The sequence below is a fragment of the Neofelis nebulosa genome, chromosome X (assembly GCF_028018385.1).
Source record: "Neofelis nebulosa isolate mNeoNeb1 chromosome X, mNeoNeb1.pri, whole genome shotgun sequence".
NCBI lineage: Eukaryota > Metazoa > Chordata > Mammalia > Carnivora > Felidae > Neofelis > Neofelis nebulosa.
The window spans coordinates 86,153,715-86,168,022 of NC_080800.1; the positions used below are offsets into that span (position 1 = coordinate 86,153,715).

Consider the following 14,308-nt stretch of genomic DNA (forward strand, 5'->3'; position numbering starts at 1 on the left):
TTTTTCTTTAACAAGGCGAGTGTGAAATCTAAACAGGAGCTTTCTACCGAAAGAAAAACAATATGAGTAATTCATAGGAATAGTCCCAGTCCTTAAATAAGCTACTGAGAATATTGCTTTTATTTTTTGATATTAGAAAGAATACCTATAAAGAGTTGAACATGGATGAAAAATTAAAAACATTTCTTTACTATTTTTTGCTTAATTTATTAAATTATTATTTATTTTTTATATTTTGCCAAAAATGTATTGTTAAATGTAGAAATTCTGCAAAATCAATTTTAGAGTGATAATATCCTAATTGTATTAAAGTAATATCATTACCAAAGTGAAATTTATATTCTATGTTAGGTCATCTTCAATAGGATTTAGTGTGGTGCTGGCCTGTTTTCTTGCATTCCAAAATTGTTAGCACCACAATAAGAAGTCTTTATCAACTCCACCAAGTGACTGAAAAATGTTAGTCTTCATGTCTGAATATTTCAACATTGATTATCTTTCATCTGAACTGGAAAACATTGCTTCACCATTGTGCACATTAGAAAGGGAAATGGGGGGCACCTGGGTGGCTCAGTCGGTTGAATGTCTGACTTCGGCTCAGGTCATGGTCTTGTGGTCCATGAGTTCAAGCCCCGCATCAGGCTCTGTGCTGACAACTCAGACCCTGGAGCCTGTTTCAGGTTCTGTGTCTCCTTCTCTCTCTGACCCTCCCCCATTCATGCTCTGTCTCTCTCTGTCTCAAAAATAAATAAACATTAAAAAAATTAAAAAAAAAAGAGGGAAATGGGACAACATGGAACACAGGAAAACCACTTTACCTAAGATTCAGTAGATGATACTTGGCTTATTATGTAAAGAAGAAGCTATTGTGTATAGGTGAGAGTCAGACCCAAACACCATGAGGGTGAAAGAGATGCATCCCCAAATTATGTCTTCTTAATGCTCCCATATAGTCTGTTTTGGTGATGTCTCAGGTCAAATGAATCAGCATGCTGTGTCAATTTAGCCAAACAGGTGGTAGAATATTTTACACCTCACTGACTTAGCTATTTGTTTGGATAAATTGATTAAAATTAATTAGCTGTTTTGGTGTATCAAAGACAGGCCTGATCATCCTCCTTGACCATAGAGTGTGAGGTGTATATAAGCTGTATTTCCTAGCTCAAAACTACAAGATTTGAGTTGGGGACTATAGCACACTGAATAAAAGATAGTAGGAAGTTGTCACCTAGTATACCCTGACATTTAAAGAACTTAACAGAAAAACACCCAAAAAGTCACTAGGATGGCAGACATTTTATAGTCCATAGAAGATAATTTTAATTTTTTTTTGAGATTATACAACCATCAGACTGAGCAGGGACTTGGATCCTGGGTACTCAGTGGTACACAGGAAGACTCCTTTTACAAGTAAGCCATTTTGGACAACTATGCAGTTTTTAGATGCAACCACTGGAGGGTGTTTGATTTTAATCCTTCCTTCCTGAATGAGGAAATTCATGTTCTCTGAATTCTGATTCGTGAGTGTAACCTGCAGAAGTTCTTAAAAAGGTCCTTTGACAATTTTTCTTTTTCCATCAACATTTCAGAGCTGGCTGAGCAGTCACCATGTCACGATTAACGAGTTTTTCCTTGGCATTTTTAGCACGCCTTCAGGAAGTCGATGAAGTATATGAATAATATACTTGATTTCCACATGAATGACAGAGTAGAGCATTTTGGACTTGGTGTATGTGTGTTATTAAAGAAGCTTCTGTGGTCTGTATTTGCAGCCATTGGTACAGATTTAACAGGTTATGCTATATAAATATAGACACATTCCTGGGGGGCGGGGAACTAGTTACAATATTATAAGCTATGTTTGTCCCTCACATCTCATTTAAAACATGTTGACCCAAGACTACAACTTCCTCCAAAAACTAGCAATGAGGCCTTTGAGGATTATAAAAGCAGACTTCATAATATCATCCTTGATCTACAACAATAATTTTCTATGAATGAAATTAATGAGGTCAACATTAACCCATTAATATTTAATGTCTTCACTTTTGATGTCTCTTCAATTTCCTTTGTACCACTCTTATGGTATTCCAACTCAATCTCATTAACATACAAAACTTTTCAATGCATACAACTTCAAGAGTACATGAATGAGACTCCCCCGCCACCTTCCTTCTGTCTCTGTCTCTGTCTCTGTCTCTGTCTCTCTGTCTCTTCCTCATATGACCAAGAGTTCTCAAAAAGTTTCAATAGAAACATGTCACTTTCCAAGATGAGGTGGTGTCTGTACTGTTACGACATGCCCTTCTAGGGAAGTATGCTTTGGCCATCATGAACCAGCAGAGATGGGGAGATTTGACACAAATATTTTTCCTGAAGGCTAAAACTGAAAGGCTTCAGATCTGGACATTATTTTCCTGGCGGTGACCTACCTTTCCATTCTTGAGCCTGTGGCCAGAATCTTCCTTATGTTTTCTCAGGTTTAGTGCCTGAATGTGGCAAAAATTCCTACTTTCCAGTAAAAATTTGGTTTGTCTCTTCCCAGGCTAGAAACATCAGTCCTGAGAATAGCAAAAGCAACTTTGTTGCCAACAGCCGTCTGAATGTCAGAACTGACAAGCAACCAAAAGAAAACCAGATAGAAAATACCCTACTCACACTGCCTAGAGACACAAATTTGAGAAGTAGAGATTTTTCTCACCCCTGCAGCTGCTGAGTTTTGTGGTGGAAAGTACTGTACACAGAGCACATTGTGTTCATGGGGCCTAGTGGATCCTTGAGGAATGAACAGATGTGCTCTGAAGCTGACATGTGACCAATAGAACCCAGCTGTGCAATTGAGATCCTGAGATTGAGGACATTTTTGGATGAGTACCATGTAGGTTCTCTAGCCTATCATATCTCAGTGTTTCTGAAGGGATTAAAAAACATAAAACTATAAAATGTTATTGAATTAGGTGGAGGACTACTGATCAGTTGGAGAAAATAGCATTCTAAAACTAAAAGTAGAAACAATCCAATCCTGTAGCTTTTGTTTGCTTTTAAGAGAAAGCAATCAAGGTACTTAAAAAATGCATATGCAATATTTATTAACAATTCTAAATTGAGCCAGTTTGACTGAGGCTTTCAAAAAATCTATAAATATCGAAGTGGAATTTGAAGAGAAAATTCTTCAAAGGCATTTACTTCAATTTTTCCTTCTATTCATAGAAAGATTATGGGGATCTCTATGTGAGTTATTCATTGCAATGTATTATTGCACTGGTCATACATATGTTTGAACAGCTATGTCTGTTGAAGTTATATTTATGAATTTGGCCTCAAGTATCAGTGTTACTGAAGAAGTAATTGAGTGAGTGAAACTCAACAATCTTATGACTCCTTCAGTAATTTAAGGGGAAAATGATAATGTATGATTACATTCTTGCATTTCCTCACTATTCTAATCTTCAGTTTTTCAATGCTTAGTGCTAGCCATGTGATTGTGCTGACAATGAAATGACAAATGAGTGGAGAATACATCTGGTGTCAGATGATGCCTAGTCACTTCTAAGTGAGGCATGCAAAAAAAAAACATTTTTGTACATGGGTCTGTAAGTACTCATTGCCAATAGTTCCTCTAATAGCTAGACATATTGGACACCATTCAAGTAAATTGTCCTTGGGGAGTAATAAAATCCTTTTCTAGGCAATCTGATGTCTGTGACCTAAAAAGTGTGAGGCAGGGGTGACATGCACAACCATGGAAATTTAACACATTGTGTGCAGTTTAATCACATGGAATAAAATTAGATATATCCACTATCCCCTTCATGTTAGAGTCAAGAGAAAGGGAACTGTACCCCAATATGCCCAAAATGTACTGAGGTCAATGGACTGAGGTTTCTCATGAAAGTTTGAGATTAAGGAAGAATTGTGTAGAATTTCAATCAAGAAATTTACTGCTTGAGGGGCACAAAGAACAGGCACCTTAAAAAAGAGTAGAAGACCATAATAAAATTGTCTTTAAGTACAAAGGAGCCACAGAAAAGACAATATAAGGATCAACTAGTCTTGTTCCATATTTACTAAGATTGAACTTATTGAAATTAGTTGTATCCACAAGTTTCCAGGGTATGAGGTTAAGGGAGAAAAGAGAAGGGGAAGGATATTTTGCAGACTTTTTGCTAACTCTCCACATTATCTTTCCTTCAATATTCTCTGAATGTGTTCCCTTACCTACCTCTACTCTTGGTAAAGAGGTGAAGAGAGATGAGAAAGAATTTAAAGATGTGGACAATATTCCAGAGTAGATTCTGCCTACTGTCATGCTTTCCCACCCATGCACACATAAAATATAATAGCAAAAGTAAAGGATTCACTACCAGAAATATAGACTTCAAAGTCAAAACTGTGAATATAGTTTGCTATACTTACAAGGTCTCAGCAAATCCATGTTAACCATTGATAGACTTATCAACCAGAATTAATTAGGAACCTTAACATTAGTCAGTAGAGAAAAAACTCTTACCAAAACATTTAGCCCAATGAGCTATTTATGAATTATCAAGCCAAGGGCTTGGAAGGTGGGGACAGAGAAAGTTTTTGTAGGGTAAGTAATATCACACATTGTTTAGAAAGCCCCTACTTTTGGGGCACCTGGGTGGCTCAGTCGGTTAAGCGTCCAACTTCAGCCCAAGTCATGATCTCACAGTTGTGGGTTCGAGCCCGATGTCAGGCTTGAGCTGACAGCTCAGAAACTGGAGCCTGCTTCAGGTTCTGTGTCTTTCTCTATCTCTGCCCCTCTCCCACTTGTGATCTGTCTCTCAAAAATAAATAAACATTAAAAAAATAAAAAAAGAAAGCCTCTCCTTTCTACACACACACACACACACACACACACACACACAGTTACATAAAATTTTCATAGCCCCAATCTTTGTGGCAGACAACACAGACAGAATCTTACATCTGCCAGAGGCAGAATTAAGACCCAAATCTTTGGTAATATCAGCCAAGATAAAGAGTCATGTTATCAACCTGTACAACTCTTTCAGTAAGTTAGCATTAAACATCATTATTTATAAAGCAGATAGTATTTTCAGTGAGACTACATGATAAAGTACCTCACTGTAAGCAAGTTTCTAGTTATACCAGAGGGCTAATAATTTTCCCAAATATAGAGTGTTGAATAATACATTTTTTTCTTTGATACACAGGAAACCTATATTATTTTTCTGGCTTCTCCATACCAGTCATGGAAAGGACCCATCTCAATCAATTAAAACTCATTTTTGGGGTGCCTGGGTGGCTCAGTCGGTTAAGCATCTGATTTTTGATTTTGGCTAAGGTCATGATCTCAAGGTCTTGAGATGGAGCCCCACATTAGGCTGTGCTGGGTGTGGAGCCTGCTTGAGATTCTTTCTCTCTCCTCTCCCTCTAACCCTCTCTGCTTGCACACATGCTCTTTCTCTCTCACTCTCTGTCTCTCTGAAAAAAACCTCATTTCTAATTGCAATTTAGAAATTAAATTTTGGTTTTAAGTCTTTATATATTAGCCCATAAGTTTTATAAATACCACTGTTGATAGCTGTGAGTTAGCTAGTGTTTGCCAAAGATTAATGAAGTAGTCTCTGTATTAATGCATCCTATCTTACCCAAATGATTTGTCTGTTTAACTGATAGGGGATGTACATAGCTGTGGGTTTAAGTATATCAAACTATTATTTGAACCTGGAAAAATAGTAAATCATGTCTTTGTCTACAAACTATTTGTCTTTCAACTTTTTTAAAATGACCCTGAGTTAAGTAGGAGTGTCAACATAAAGATCATTTACAAATAGCTAATTGATTAGTTTGATAAATCAGATGGTTAGTCAGTAATAGCAACACCTCATAGAAATTCCTAAATATACAGGTAATTTTCTCCCTTGCACAATTGAGAGCCTGAGATTTAGGGGAGTACTGAGTTCTTTTGGAAAAGTAAATACATCCCATTAGAAGCAATTTCTTGTGAGTGCCATTCTTCCTGCTTCTATTTTATTGTTTTATTTATTTCTTCAGTTTACTTTTTTTGCTTTTTAAATAAGTGTCCTATTTTCAAGTCACTTTTGTAGATCTAATTCTACTTTTCTAAATGCACTGTAATTTTGGTTTATACAACTGTCCCTGAAAGGAATTTTTTAATTGAATTTGCTTTCCTTTTAATAGTTTAGGAAGTCACTTTCCTTGTTTCCTGTTGGCTTGACCTTTCTTCACTTCTCTAATATGTACACATCCCAAAGAGGGCCTAGTGACAATGCATTTCCTTTCTATAATGTTTTCCAATCTCTGTCAACTCCCAAATAAACAAAAGAAAAAAGGTTTTCACTTATGTGAAAAATGAATTTATACCAACTTAAGCACCCCTATCAAAACTACATTCAAGGGGATTTTTTTCTTTACCATGTAAAGATCACAAATAAATTAATCATAATCAGCTTTATTTCATGTCTGATAATTTGGTGTAGTTTCATAGCCTTGTCTAGAGAAGCAGAAGGCTATCAGCACCAGGCCTGTTTAGTCTTTTCTGTCATCATAAGTTACTTCAAACAAAACTCTGCAAATAAATACCTTAATGACCTTTTATTTAAGGGATATTTTATATTTTTTATGTGGAAAAAGAGCCTTTTAAGGGATTCTTGGTACTCAGTTGCTAAATTTGCCTGAATAAGTCAAGGCAAGATTTAATGAATATTCATGTGTGTTGTGGATTTAGGGATTTTTTTAAGTTTCCTTATTATCTCTTCATGGTAACAAGCTTTTTAAATGGTTTCTGAAGGTTTCTAAAATGTCCCCTGCAAAACCACAGCCCTACCATGGCAAACACCACTGCCTGTCAGAGACTACACTAGCTATGGATCAGCAATGTCTTAACATGATACCTGTTTCTGCTTAGTTTATTTTGAACTTTTCCAAACCTAAACACCCTGATTAGTCTCTAATTCAGGGACAGAAAACTTTCTCTGTGAAGGTCCAGATAGTAACTATTTTTAGCTTTGTGGGTCATATATGGTCTCTGTTACATCATATTCTTTTTTTATATAACCTTTAAAAAAATATTCCTTGCTCGCAGACCATACAAAAACAGGACATGTTCCTAATGGATCAGGCTCCAGTTCATAGTCATTGGATGCAGAAATGCAACCTGGGAGTAAGAGGGAAATTATTTGGGGCGCTTGCTGCTTAAAAGCCAGCAACAACTCCCTGACTAAGGATTAGCAAGTAAAAAATGTTAACTCTACCTGTTTGGTCTCTTGTTAACTTACTTATATTTTCCATGATGGCTAGGTCCTGGTTTTTTTCTCAAAGATAAAGAGAAAGAAAGAAAAGACTTAAGAAGGGAGGAAGGGGCAAAGGGAGATAGATGAGAAAGGAAGGGAGAGCAAGAGAGGGAAAGGCAGAAAGAAAGAGTGAACAAGAAAGCAAAGAGGGAGATAAAGGACAAGAAGGAGAAAGGACAGAAAAAGAGAAAGAGAGAGGTATAGAGGAGCAAGGGGTGGGGGTGGAAAAAAAAACAGAGAGAAAAACAGGGAGAGAGCCAGAATATGGAAGTTAGTGCACAGTCTCTCCTTCTTTTCCTTAGAGCCAGGCAGCATTAAGAGGCACCTCCCCAGCTGCTTTCAAACATTGAGGTTGCTGCCCAGCCACTGATCACCATCCCAAGAAGCGAAATATGGGCTCCACATCTGAAAACTTCCACTTGGTTTTTCACCAAGTGAAATGGAACACGAAATTCAGGGCCCAAGCAAATGGCTCATGTTTTCTTTGGGACACTTGGGCTGTGTCTGCCCAGGGAAATTTTTGATGTTCTGACTGACTGACTCCAGTGCATATGATTAATGTATATATAGGGCAAACCAGGATAATTCAGACCTTTTTTCTTCCACAGCAGGTTTTCAGCCGGAATTATCTGGATGGTTGCCTCAACTCTCCACTAGGCTTTGCCAGGATAAGCATAGCCAGTGTAGTATGCAGGAGACAGGGACCACTCCCTCTATCCAAGTTTCCCTTCAACACCCACACACTGCACAGCTGAGCATAGTGGAATCTGTCCTGGCAGTCATTCCTTCTGGGGGAAAATGCAAATTCTGTCTAATGAATCTCTAAGAAGCCCCTAAAATGTTAAATGCTGCATTTGGCTTAGCTCTCAAATAGTGAAATATAATAGACAGATGAAGAAGGAGAACCATACCAATTGAGGGAAAAAATGTACTCTGTTCCCTTCCCCATTCAAGAAAGGAGATAGAAAAAGCCAAAGCCCATGAATCCCAATAAAATCATTTAGTATATATGTGTATAGTTTCTCTTAATTCTGTAGACACCTGAGTTGTAATTTTTTAAGTAGAGATATGTATAGATAGATATACTTTTTGATTTTAATAGTATAGTTAAAAAGTAAATTAGATCTTTTCATGTGCAGGCACTCTGGAAAACAGTGTGGAGGTTCCTCAGAAAATTAAAAAATAGACCTACCCTATGACCCAGAAATAGCACTGCTAGGAATTTACCCAAGGGATACAGGAGTACTGATGCATAGGGGCACTTGTACCCCAATGTTTATAGCAGCACTCTCAACAATAGCCAAATTATGGAAAGAGCCTAAATGTCCATCAACTGATGAATGGATAAAGAAATTGTGGTTTATATACACAATGGAGTACTACATGGCAATGAGAAAGAACGAAATATGGCCCTTTGTAGCAACGTGGATGGAACTGGAGAGTGTGATGCTAAGTGAAATAAGCCATACAGAGAAAGACAGATACCATATGTTTTCACTCTTAGGTGGATCCTGAGAAACTTAACAGAAACCCATGGGGAAGGGGAAGAAAAAAAAAAGAGGTCAGAGTAGGAGAGAGCCAAAGCATAAGAGACTCTTAAAAACTGAGAACAAACTGAGGGTTGATGGGGGGTGGGAGGGAGGGGAGGGTGGGTGATGGGTATTGAGGAGGGCACCTTTTGGGATGAGCACTGGGTGTTGTATGGAAACCAATTTGACAATAAATTTCATATATTGAAAAAAAAAGTAAATTAGACTACATCCCAACACATAGAAAAAGGGTTACTCATGGAAGCATAGTTTATGTTGACACATGTACTCTTGTATAGATTTTTTTTAATTAAAGGAAAAGCTGAATAATGAGGGAATAATACTACTCAGAATAACCCTTTGGTAGATTATTTTGTAATGAATTCCAATGTAAAATTAATTAACTCATAATTTAAGTGGAAAAATTGTATTTTCATGGACTCCTACACTCATGCCATAATTTTGAGTTTGGGTTTTTTTTGTTTTGTTTTGCTTTGCTTTGTGTGGAGGAAAGGTGAAAAGAATAATGGGAAAGATGCATGATAGTTTATTTTACTGTATCTTACAGATCCAACTTCTAATGATGAAGGTTCCCACATAACTTCTTTCTTTTTGGGAGCAGGAAGAAAGGAAGAAAATGAAGAGTCAGAGCTGTTGATACATTGGGATAATATTTTTCCACTCTATTGAAAGTTTCTACCTTTCCTTTCATTCTGTTTCACCAGTTCTCTAAGTGATAATTACAAAGTGATAATTTCCCCATTGCTGCTTGTGTGGTGTTTTTATTTTGCTTTGTTTTTTGCTTTTATTTATTTTATTTGCCTTTATTTTTTTACAGATTTCAATGCTGATTTTTCCCTGAATACATAATCTCTTAAAATTCTTAAGAGGTTCCCACTACACCTAGAAGTTGCCTTATAAACAGTCATTGTACTACTGCATGAGAAAGTCATGAAATGTATTAAGTAAAAACCAAAACAATAGTAACAACAAATTGTTAAATGGGCAATTTCAATGTGTATGTCTTAAAAAGTTTTTTGTTTCTCTATAGGCTGTGTAGAAAGTTTACTCATTTTCACTTGCAAAAGTGTTCTTGCTACCTAGTGGTGGAAATAAAACACTGGAAAAGAGAGATATCTGTAAAATATGCATTTGTAAAATAAGTTTCTCTTTTCAAATGACTTGTACTGGGCTGTTTGGTGGCCCCACACTATGTACTGGACGTGACTCTTTGAATGCAGTCTGTAACCTTTGGCAGATTTGCAGTGACAAGTGTTGCTACGCTTCTGTAAGCACTGCTTCTGCTAGAGGGCACTGTACATTAGACAAAGCCTTGTGCTCTGCTTAGTAAAGACAGCTCTCTGTTGCCGCACCTGTGTCCAAGTCTCCGTTTGTTAACGTGTGTGTTTCCATTTTTGGCGGATAAGACTTTGGGAAGCATGATTACAAAAGGATTATTCCACAGGATAAATCAATCTAGCATTAGTTGGGTGTTTTTCTACCATGAAAAGACTATATAACATATTCACCTCACTCTCAGAATTGTTCCACAAAGTAGGGCAAAGACCTCTCAACTGATAGATTCCTCCTTTACTGTTCATTCAGTACGATCCCCCATCTCTGACTTCACCCCTTACTCTTCCCCAGAACAAAGAGCAGCTGGTTCAAATTAAACTCATGGGCACACACACACACACACACACACACACACACCACTTCCCTGTCTCTTAGTTTGAAGGGCAAAATTGGGAACCTAAGGTTGCAGATAAAAGTTATTCTGAGAAACAAGCTATGATTCTAGAAGAGATTTTCAACTATTTCTATCACAATTATCTTTGAAGTAGCTCATACACATAAACCCCCCAATTGTTTAGTAGTTTAAAACTAGGGGAAAAACCAAAGCCAACCCACAAAAAAGTGGCCCTTCATTCATTAAACAGCTCCATTTCTCTTTTTGTCAATCTGATGTTCACCTCAAGCACTAACCTGGAAGACTGCCTTGAATTAAATGATTAAATAAATAAAAATAACTTAAATACAGCTGAACTCTGAGGAAGTCAGCATTTGTATTCATCGACAGAACACTGTAAGTAATAATGAGGGGAATAAAATAAATAGTATAAGCAGAGTCTTTTTATTGTTATTTTTAAGGAAATGGACTTTGTGAATGTGCAATGCAAGAAAATGTGATATACCTTAGCGAAAGACTGGCTTTTTGCTATATTAGAGTGCAAACCTAATGCATTAAAGACTGGAAATGTCTTTATTTTACTCTTTCTCTCTTTCTGTGATTTGTAGCATACATTGAAGATCTCACAAGATGTGTTGAGCAAAGCAGAAGACTTATTATCGTGCTAACTCCAGACTATATTCTCAGACGAGGATGGAGTATTTTCGAATTGGAAAGCAGACTCCATAACATACTAGTCAGTGGAGAAATCAAAGTGATTTTGATTGAGTGTACAGAATTAAGAGGAAAGGTGAATTGCCAGGAAGTAGAATCACTAAAGCGCAGCATCAAACTTCTGTCCCTAATCAAGTGGAAGGGACCAAAAAGCAGCAAATTAAATTCTAAGTTTTGGAAGCAATTAGTATATGAAATGCCCATCAAGAAAAAAGAAATGCTTTCTCGGTGTCATGTTCTGGACTCTGCAGAACAAGGACTTTTTGGAGAACTCCAGCCTATACCCTCTATTGCTATGACCAGTACCTCGACCTCTCTGGTGTCATCTCAAGCTGCTCTCCCTGATTTCCACCATTCAGATTCAATGCAAATGAGACACTGTTGCAGAGGTTATAAACATGAGATGCCAACCACCACCTTGCCAGTACCTTCCTTAGGCAACCACCACACTTATTGCAACCTGCCTCTGACGCTTCTCAATGGACAGCTACCCCTTAATAATGCCCTGAAAGATACCCAGGAATTTCATAAGAACAATTCCCTGCTACCTTTATCATCCAAAGAGCTTAGCACCAGTGATATTTGGTAGTGAAAACTCTGAAGTCCTCTAAACATCTATGTGAACATACATAGAACAGAACAGAACATACATAGAACAGAATTTCTGCTAAGCCAAGCATAAAGTACACCTAATAACACTGAGGTGCTGAAAAAGTGTTCAGAGGGAAAGGCACAGAATCCCTTTTGTACTTAAAATTTTTGTTTACATTTGCAGAATAGTGGGTGTAAAGAAGGACCTGCTTTTGTAGTATAGTACCTTGTTTCAATGTGTAGTTTTTATTTCTTCCTGAAAATAAAAATGTAAAAATCCTGTTGTTTTAGAGTAGGTTTTATGATACTATTTGGACTTTAAACTTAGTAGATGAGAAACCTCCCCCTATTTATGTATATTTCAGATTAACATGGCATTTCAAATAAGGAAAACTTAACTTTAATTGAATTTGAAAATTCTGGACTAAGTATAAGGGGGAAAAGAGAACTTCTACAGAATAACTGAAAAATCAGGAATTATCAAGAAAGACATGTTGAAGCACCCCAGTTAGAAGATTGTGTGTAGAGGAAGATCGGTTAAGAAAAAAATGTCACCGAAATTTTGGAAGTTCTTCAACATAATGGACAACTTCTGTAGACTAAATCAGCAGCTAATATGGCAGCTTATTGTTGTATAGGCAAGCACATCTTCTGTAGGCAAGATGTGGTAGGAAGGCAAACAATATGCATTCTTAAGCAAATGAGAAGACAGGCTGCTAGTTCTTTGAAGATGATTTTGAACAACTCTTATGGCTTTCTAGCCTATTTCAAAAGTTTTACAAACTTGAAAACACATTTTAATATGCAAATTTTATTGTTTCCTAACAATTCACATTTGGATATTTTTCCAAATGATCTCTTGACCTGCTTTATATGAAGATGTGAGCATCTTCCTACTTTTTTACAGCATCATTGGAGTTTGAATTTAAACAAATATTGACTGCAAGTGTCCGCAGTAGAAAAGAAGTAAAACAACAATATTCACAGATGAAGTGCTAAATGATTCAAGTTTACTAGTGGTAGAGCAGCAATTGCAGTTATTCTCATCTGAAATGTAGTTGTGAAAGAGACTATGCTGTACATACACAATGTCTGCTTGGCCATGTGTGCAAGGTTCCTGCAGAAGTATCTCTATTCCTGGTGCTTCAAAGAGTATATTTTATAGACTAAACTTCTCCACCCTCCCATTATGACTGTGACTATACCACACCAGAAAATACCTATGAATGATCTAAAATATTATAAATTTGCTGTAAGGAATGCGCCCCTATCTAGTATCTAGTATTTATTGTGGATTACTACTTTGTGTTCTTTCCAATTAATCAATTTTGGTGTGTTTTCAACTAAGATGCTTTTGGGGGCCAATTTTTAATCAAGGCTGATTCTGGAATTTTGAAAATGGTTCATAAATCATGTTTTTGGACAAATATAATAAGAACAGATGTACACAGTGTGTAAAAATTAAGAATTTTCCCAGCTCTTGTAAATGTGAAACTCAAATGTTTAAGAGAATATTAGATAATATGTTTTGATTTTTTCTTTCACCTTCTTTACGTTATTGATTTTCTGTGATCCGTGGGTTTTGTTTAAAGTACTTGTTTCTCCATTGCTTTTCTATACCCAGCTTCTCAGAAAATGCATTATGCACCAATAATATGTAAAAGCTTAGCAGTGATACATGTTCATTTCATATTGGGACAATTAGTTGCTCCTTTGAAAAATCCTGTTCAACATATATACATGTTTCATAGATGTATTGTTTCCACTGAGAAAGGTGATTTTGCTTCTGTAAAAAAAAATAGATATTTCAAAATGGAAATTTATCAATTCTGAATTGTTTTCCAAGTGTTATAGAGTTGTATTTACTCTCATTGTTCTTTAATGATATGTGTAATCACTAAGTTAATAACCTGCATGGAATGAGTAGCATATGTTTAAGTGACCAATTGTACTTTTTATTATTTTGTTTTTCACAGAAGCCTAGATTAATTCAAATAGAATGTTCAGTGGTATTTTTAAACTAGTAGTTCTGTATTGAGCATGCCAGTTCTGAAAATATAACATGGGTCTCTCTGCTTCCCTTATTTACAATGATTAAACGTGGGTAGCAATTTGAGTTGGCTGGCCACAATGTGTCCTTTCACTACTAGTAAGTACTCAAAAACAGAGCATTCACACTTGTGCTGGGGAACTTGACAAGAAACCTTTTCTACCATTTTCAGGAACCAATGTGTACACTATCTATAAAAATTTATTTCTAGATGGCAATTCAAAATTTGATTTTCATCTGAGATTTTTAAAAGATATAACCCATAGGGTATAATAAACATTTAGTCTAGAACATAATATATTCCTCCAGGTGCTTACACAGTAGGAAAAATGTTTTCTCACTTATTCACTGAAATGGATTTGAAAATTTAGAAAAATATTAGTGTAATTAGTTCCCATATGTTCATAGCAAATTTATTTAGCTCATCTATCAG

At 36.4% G+C, this 14,308-nt stretch overlaps 1 protein-coding gene across 1 annotated transcript in view; it reads left to right on the top strand.

Moving 5' to 3' along the window:
- IL1RAPL2 (interleukin 1 receptor accessory protein like 2) overlaps positions 1-13,941 on the top strand; it is a 1,151,998-nt gene extending 1,138,057 nt beyond the window's left edge. Inside the window, exon 11 of the mRNA XM_058713967.1 lies at positions 11,129-13,941. Coding sequence (XP_058569950.1) covers positions 11,129-11,823 — 695 coding nt within the window. The 3' untranslated portion in view covers positions 11,824-13,941. The remainder of the gene's footprint in view (positions 1-11,128) is intronic.
- The last annotated feature ends 367 nt before the right edge of the window (positions 13,942-14,308 follow it).